The sequence below is a fragment of the Lepeophtheirus salmonis genome, chromosome 5 (genome assembly GCF_016086655.4).
Source record: "Lepeophtheirus salmonis chromosome 5, UVic_Lsal_1.4, whole genome shotgun sequence".
Classification (NCBI taxonomy): Eukaryota; Metazoa; Arthropoda; class Copepoda; order Siphonostomatoida; family Caligidae; genus Lepeophtheirus; species Lepeophtheirus salmonis.
The window spans coordinates 65,333,578-65,342,244 of record NC_052135.2 but is presented as its reverse complement, the minus strand read 5'-3'; the positions used below and the strand labels follow the sequence as shown (position 1 = coordinate 65,342,244).

The 8,667-nt window shown below is 30.9% G+C and overlaps 1 protein-coding gene across 1 annotated transcript; it reads right to left on the bottom strand.

Moving 5' to 3' along the window:
- Window positions 1-4,664: 4,664 nt before the first annotated feature.
- On the bottom strand, window positions 4,665-8,209 carry LOC121118481 (uncharacterized). The gene is made up of 2 exons (XM_040713060.2): window positions 7,422-8,209; window positions 4,665-6,720 (listed from the first exon to the last, which is right to left on the bottom strand). Exons 1-2 carry the CDS (start codon window positions 7,594-7,596, stop codon window positions 5,543-5,545), a joined length of 1,353 nt encoding a protein of 450 aa, XP_040568994.1. The 5' UTR covers window positions 7,597-8,209; the 3' UTR covers window positions 4,665-5,542.
- Window positions 8,210-8,667: the final 458 nt, after the last annotated feature.

Sequence of the window (8,667 nt, the reverse complement as noted above, 5' to 3'; positions counted from 1 at the left end):
ACACTGTTTTAAAATTAATTTTTCCGTCATGCCATCTCCGTATCTTTTATGATCTGTGGTACCAAATAATCAATTTTTATCAGGTTCAGTAAGCATTAAAACCCGGGGCTCCTAAGGACTTTATCACTTTTTATAATTAATATAAATTATAATACTCATATCAAGGATACGTTTATCAAACTGTCTCAATATTGAGAAAAAGTATCCCAACTTGCTTTTATGTTATTGCCATACATATATATGTACCAAATAGAACCGCTGTACAACCCACACCGAACCATTTCTAATTATGTTTTATAACTTTTTGGTAGATAGGTATAAGGTGTGTTGTGTAGGTCAAGTCCAGTCTCTGGACTTGTCCTTTAGCTTTTCGCTCCTTGAAACTATCAGTCGTTCATCTTCGGTCCTTGAAATTTTACTCTAAAAAAATGACGATGGTTTATTAGGCGAAATAAGGTATATGAAATATGTACTAAGATCATTGTACATATCCTACAAAAAATATTCCTAATTTCCTTATAATACATTATAATTCGAACATATTATATTTATATAGTTTATTTTACTATGTAACGGAATAATAATAAAAAAACACCCTCAATGACGTCACACTGATCAATTATACCTTTTTTAAGGACCAACAAAAATGGGACTGGACTTAAATGGACAAAACTGGACTGGACCTTGGTCCTCTGTTCCAATTAAGAACCGACACAACGCTATGTATAAGTAACTCAATAGCAATACAGAATCCACATGATAAGACGAAATTATTCTTTCGTTTCTAATATATCTACATAACAACGTCCAAGAATCTATAATGCAGTAAAAATCGAAACTTAGTCAAATAATGATAATTTCCCCCATCTATGTATGAGTAATTAATGACATAACTAGGATTATCAACAAATTTTGACAAAACGTTTATAATTTTCTTTTAAATGTCACATTTGACAAATGAAATTTTAGAAAAGTAACAAATGATAAAATTTGATTAATTATTTTTTTAGAAAAAGAAACTTTGTTGAAAAATTTGACAGGTAATTTTTTGAATATACAAAATTTTGAATATAGAATAATTGTTAATTTCATAATTGTAACAACAGCAAAAATAGTTGACAAAATTTTTTTCTCTTTGACAAATTTGACAAGAAGATTTTATTTACGACCCTATGAGTCATAGAAAAAATGGAACTTGACCCTTAATAGGATGTAACTTTTTAAGCAACTATTCAAAATTGAATCCCAGGAAAATTTTTAAGCAACTCTTGAAAATTAAATCCAAGAAAATTTTCTAAGCAATATATAAGCAAGAACCGACATGTTCAGGTTCTTCAAATGTGCCTTTTTCGTAATGATACTAACTAAATGTCCTCTGTTTGTTTATCAAGGAATAATTTTCAATAAGAAAAAAAGAGAACAACAATGTACACAGGAAAATAAAATATGATATTTACAAGACAGGATGGAAGCTCAAAATTGTACATCACATACACAGAAAAAATGGAACGATAAAAGATTATTAATAATTTTCATGGCCCGAAAATTCTAGGTTTAACAAAGGAAATATGTTGTTTTTGTTCAATATTGTCCTTCTCAAAATCATATATATAATTTTTTCTTTTGTTTTACGAAGTGGAGTCCCCTAAGACTTTTCAAGCCATTGCTTAGCTTGAACAGTAATTTTCCTCATCAAGGGGCAGTAAAGTTAAAACTCGAAATTGTTTGTGATAAAAGTTTTATAAATATCAAAAGTAGCCTCACATTTAACAGAATAACTTGCAAACTAATAACAATTTATCAAATAATTTTGACAACTGTATTTTAAGGTTGGTACTAACTGAAAGTGAGGTGAATTAATAGAATATATAGCGTCATCTAAGTGTAAAGCTTCAGACAATGTTTTACTTCAAACTTCAAGTAACTTGTCTCTTGAAAGAGATTCTGTTGATCAGCTGAAAGGATGTAATTAGATACTACGCCATTTCATCTGATGTAGCTACTATAAAAGACTGATAAGGACTGGTCCTAGAACTCACAAATATAATTAGGATCATACTGATAAAACTGCAGTCTTTTAATTTTTTTTCCGGCCCTAGTTTTAAGTATCTTAATAAAAGAAAACAAACTTCTCTTTTAATATTTTGTGTATGAAACTGCTTACTCCTACAACGACTATTATGACAAACACCATATTTAATAACAATAAGAGAAAGACGCATGTAAGTATTACATACGTTTAGGTATATATATATATATAGTACATGCCTTTTGTCTACCTTTTAATAATAATAAGCCAATAGAAATATTATAAACCTGTCGGCGTGTTTACCTGACAATTCGTCCAATAAATATAAATACTTTTTGACTTTTGAGGGGAAAAATGGGCGTGTTAAGAAAATAATGGGTAATTAAACAGTACTTTTTTTTACATATATACATACGTAGCTTGTAAAAATAAATTAGCAGCAGGTGAATGCGTACGGAGCCTACAACGCTATGTGTACATATATCATGTTTATGACCAGTGTTATATGATTTTTCTTCTTCTTCATAACGAATATCATCTCCATCCATCCATCTGCTCACTCCCTCTCTCGGCTTTTATTCTCTCATTGAGAAACAAACAATACGTGTGTGATCATAATATACCCTCAAAGGGCGAAGAAAAAAAAATATAACAACAGCATTGATGCTGCTCTTATCGATTGAGAATCCTCGTAATGAATTAATACACCTCATTCATGAAGGGAACATTGGTGTTTGTAGTTCTTCGAAAAGGCTTCACATCGTTCGTGATTACAAATAAGGTCATCTAAACATTACAAAAATGTCCTTATTTCTTTTAATCCTATGTTACTTCACTTCAAATTTTAATGCACGTACTTTCCTTTGGAGTATTTAGACACCCCAACATTAAAATGGGTATTTCAGGAATACACGAATGTCCTGAAGAGTTGTAACAAACTTGCAATTGAAACTATGAGACTTAGCGAATAATTATAATACTTTTTTACTTTTATATTTTTAATAGCAGTAGAAGATACGAATACTAAACTTTTAAGCAATTAATAAATTATTATCGAATAAAATATTTTCTTCTTCTCGTTTAACTCCTTTGATTATATTAATCCTTGAGATGGATAAATCATTACATTAAAAAATTAATTCTAAAATTGGTTAATATCTCAGTAAACTCGGAGAGCATCATACCATTTCTCTGAAGAAAGAAGAAAGAAATGTTTAAAACGTACTAAATTTTAAACTACTCTCCTCAAGACATAATTTTCAAGAATATTACGCTAAAATATATCATCCTATCAATTGAATTATTTTATTAAAATTTTAAGTATCTTTTAAGGACAAGAAAAGCTTGGCATTATTTTTAGTTTAAGCCTATTTAATATTTACAATTCAGATAAAAATTAGTGAAAATATTTTTTTGACAACGCCACTCATTAATATCTATGATGACAAACATTAAAAAAGATAATTCCATCTCATTTCTCTAAAGAAAGAATCAAGCAATTAATATAATTATCCCAAATTTTAATGTACCCTCTACAATACATCATTTTTGCTAATATTATAGTAAAGTATTTCAGCTTATCCATTGGATGAGTTTGATAAACTATTTGTTACATTCATATACAATCAAACTTATACCCAGTGGTCAGGCCGGGAAAACTGACAAAGCGATCGCTTTGTACAGATAGACATGTACGAAGTTCCTTAGTTTGTATCAATTCTAAATTTGAACAGGGGATATAACTGCTTTCTGCGGTAACAGGCATAAAATATGTTGCCTTTAAACCAGGTTCAACTCTATATGGAACTGTTTTTTATTTTTCTTAATTTACGACTATAAAAAGTTTGTTGTATTCTTATCAACAGTTGATCTAGTCAAGATTGATTGATGATATAGTTATTGGCTGATGTAGATGATGACATCATTTAGGAAAAATCGTTCAATGGCAGAACTTAATGTCTAAGTTTATTAGCTAAGTCAACCTTTTGAGACCACTACATTCCAATGAAAATGTATTTGGTTACATTTTAATATTAACCCAACATGCTACACATCTAGTACAATGTTGTTTCTTTTATCTCAAAACAAATTTTGCATTATCACAACATTGTCAAAAAAGAAGAAAAAGCACTCTGCTTGACCTAACCTGATTATGATCATATCATAAGGACTAGTACATAAATAATCCCCATTATCTGAAGGAACAAATATTGCTATGTGGACAATAACAGCTCAATCTATAGGATGCTGCTGATGCTAAATATATGTATGAGTTATGAGACACCTGCCTGCTGAGGAAAGAAAAGAAAAAATTATAATCGATGATCATATTCGTTGGTTCTTTGTTGTGTTATTTTTTTTCTTTTCATTAGAATCACTCTTTTGAGCATTTATTTTAATTTATGAATATAGTAAATAATTAATTAATTGTAGTAATTTCTTTTAATCATTTAATGGTTATCATGTTAAATAATAAATATTTTTTTACAAATATATATATATATATGTAAATATATGGTTTAAAAGACAGAAGAAAAAAGAGCAAATTAGAGAGTTATTGAGGGGGGCAGGGGCATATGCATATAAAACTTTATATGAACTGTAATATATAATATATTTTAGTTTTCTATATATCTTTTTTATAACTATGTTTTTTAAAGAAAGTTTATTGCAATTTTGATAATCATTTTCTTTAAGAAACAAAAATAACTTATTAACTACGTTTATGTATTTATTTATTGCTTTGAGAGAATACCCACGTATTAAAAACTTTCAAAATTTTCTGAAAATTTTTTTTTCAAAAAAAATTTAATAAAATGTACAAAAAGTATTATTTAAAAATAAATTGAGAACTTCTAAAAAAGACAAAAAATAATTAGGGAACAAATTCAATTGACTAGAAAACTCGCCAATTACGTACTTGTTTTAAAAGTGTAATTAAATAATAACAATAATTTGAAGGATATTAATATTAATTATTATTATAGTTAAAGTAATTAAATCACAACCATATTGAGTGTTAAATTGAGATCCATATAAAATATTGCTTAGGGGTTTCCTGGAATGACTAGGAACCATTGGTATAATAATATTCGTTGTTGCACGAAACAATTGCTTTTTATATGTGAATGGGCTAAATCTTTGGGACTATTTACAGAGTGTTATGGCTTAAAAATATACAATATTTAGGGGGCTAAGGAAAAGGTGGGGTTATAATATTGAAAGGGGTAAGTGGAGGGAGGGGCAAATTGACTTGAGTATTGATTATATTTTGGTACTTATGGTGGTAAGGTAAAAAAAATGAATTGATTAAAATTGAATTTTCTTAGACCTTGACTAAAATTATAAATATATAGATATATCTTATGTATAATATAAAATATCTGTCAACTACAATACATTGTCCTGTAAAATCATTTAGAATTCAGAGATAGTTTTTACTTTTTTTTGTTAAATATTTTTGGCATTAAGCTGAGTGAATTTGTTTGTATTAAAAGTAGTGTTAGTAGCTTTTTAAACTCGAAGTAAATGATGTTGAGGGTTAACTATGGGAGTAGGAGGAGAGTGATGGTAAGATGTTGCAGGACTAAGGACAGTGAGAATGGGCCTATCTTCAGAGCTATTGCTATTGTTGCTATCGTTATTATAGGGTGGAGGGAACGAAGGTAAAGGAGATTCGGGATCGCTACTATCATTATCATGGTTATTATTACTATCTGATCCATCGCTTGGGGCATCTTTGAAACATGCAGACTCATAATGCTTGTTCAAATAGGACTTTAGTGCAAAGGACTTGTTGCATCTTTTACATTTAAAGTTTTTGTAGGCAGAGTGGGTTTGCATGTGTGCTCGAAGATTGGATCGATCCGCAAAGGACTTTCCACAATGTGCACAACCATAGGGTTTGTCTCCAGAATGAGATCGCATATGACCCTGGAGAAGCCATGGACGTGAAAAAGCCTTACCACATACATTACATTTATGACTTAAATTATGAGTGAGAATGTGCATGGACAGAGCTGGCATTGAGACATAGAGTTTACCGCAAACATGACACTTCTTTGCATTGTTGGAATCAAGGCTTCGGTGAGTTTGCTTGTGTCGTGATAGATTTGAACTGGTAGCGTAGTGCTTTCCACACTCGGAACATGAATAGCGTGGTTTAGTTTGAACGCATACATTGGACTTCTTCCTGGATCTTCCATCAGAGGCGAAAAAGGCTTCATAGGTGTAGGCGGTAGTTTTACCATTATTCACTTTAAAGACAGGACCAGCTTCTGTATACTCTGTTTTGACCACATCCCCTGCTGATGATGCTGGAGAGAGAAGGGGAGTAGGCGTAGAGATGATAGGCTCTGGAGGGGAGGATGAGGGTGTTGTTCTTGCCGAAGAGCTTAGATCAAGGATAGCATGAGCTGTATTGATATCTTCGATGTTGCGATATTGAAGACTTGACGGAACAGATGTTGTGGATGTGTAAGGGAAGAAAGTATCATAGACTGGACGCTCATACTTGGCTAAGATTGGATCTTGAAGACAATAGGGGCGGAAAAGGTCTTTCTTTACGGAGTGCACTTCTGGAGGAGGAGTGATGAGAGTCGATCCTCGGATTTCGGAGTAGGGATGAAGATGAGGATGGAGGTTCGAGTCCAAAGGGGAGTGATGTGATTGCCTCGGACATTCATTTCTCTCTTTAGATAAAAACAAAAATAAATAATTAATATTGTCAAAGAATGGTGAATGCTTAATGAAGAGAGTCAAGATTGGATTGATGTAGAAGAAGTTAAATAAGAAGAAAAGGAAGAAGATAGAAGAAGAATAAACCGTTTGTTCATCCATTCTCCGGATCTTTGTGTTATGAGATAACCTATGTGATGTTATGTATATGTATCAAAAAAAATGAAATTACATTTCAAAAAAGATGAAAGTTCCCTGGAGACTCTTATTCCTCCTCCTTTGTTCTTTTTTTTCTGCGTGGAAAATGAGACCCTCGGGATTCTTTTAGAAACAAAAAAGTAAAGATTTAACTTATTCTTTAATATAACTTATAGGACAATGATAACACTGTTTTTTCTGGAGGTTGTTGTTTTTGGTGACAAGGAGTTAATGCTCAACAGTTGTTTTTTTTTTATGTAAAAAAAAGAAAGAAATAAAATCTTTCTAGTAAAATTTGCTAATAAATTTCGGTCATGCACCAATATATATAAATATTAAAACACATATTAAGTAACATCAATCATGCAGTTCATGCTTAAATAAGAGATATAGTATATAAAGGAACCACTTAGAAAATTAAAGCATAACACAGAGATGAAAACGATGAAAAAGGTCCTTTTTATAAGCAATATGTATGGAAAAAATAAAAATCATGCAAACATCGAACACAACTTACCGGCTTTATTGCTGACCTCAAATCCTTGGTCTAGCATGTCCTCATCCTCTGTGGACTCTGTTTTTACGACATCAATGATGGGTGAAGGAGATCTCTCGACAACTCCTCCACATTGAGACTCCTTCCATTGTTCGTAAGGATATTTTAACTTCTTGGCCATAAAACAGCGAGGCATGATTTGTGATGGTTTGTGTGTATGGGTTAGATATTTTTTAAAGAGAAGAGTGTTTTGACGTCCAATATATAAATATTGTGTCAATGTTTTTTTTTGTTTAAATTTAGAACATTTAATTACACATATATGGGTAGTAAATGATTTTGTTTTTTTGCAAAAAGGGATTTATAATAAGAAGGAATTAACATATAGAGGCATTCCACATATAGATTTTGAATACATATAATAATAAAATAAGAGAAACAGAAAATAATTTCTTCGGCTTTTTTTTCTCTTGACTTTTTGGTGGGATAGAAAAAAAATATTTTTTGATTACAAATTTTTTGTTCAAAATATTTTTTTTCTTTGATGATAATTTTTTTTATGGGTAGAAAAAAAACATTCAATAACAAATTAAAATGCAAAGGAGAAAAAAAAATGTTGTTGCTTACATCGAATTAAACATTCAGAGTATGTAAAGTAAATATGAAAAAATTATAAAGACAATTAGAAAAAGGAGGTGCTTTCCTGAATTGATTCACTCACTTTAATGAACTTAAATTTTTTTTTAACAATGATATATTTTTTTGGTTGTATCTCTACGATATCTCAATGACATTTGAAACCATTCACTGGTATTTTGCGTCCTTAAAAAGGCTCTACTTTAGAGAAAAACAGGCGTGCTTTTCTAGAGTGAGAGAAAATTGAAGAAGAGAGAGAGGGAGTAAGTGAGGAGAGATAAACCAAAAGCAACTACCACACTGGTTCGTCAACGAGAGGAGAAATCTCCCGTAGAGGCGAAAGAAAAAAAACAATATCGGAGGAAAGCGGTAAGAACTTTTTGAGCTACCAGTGGTTATGTCCGCACATAGAATCATAATGTGCGCTTGAAAGAAAAAAGAAGAAGGAGACCCACCTGTCGTTAGAAATAAAAGCGTAGAGGACAGGTGGTTGAAAGAAATCATCGCAGGTTGTTTGAGCACGAGACCTTTTATCCTTTATAATTCATCTGCTGTTTTTTTTTATTATTTTACATCAACAGTAATGTTCATCTGCTTTTAATAATGGTCATATATGTATATTGTACAGGGA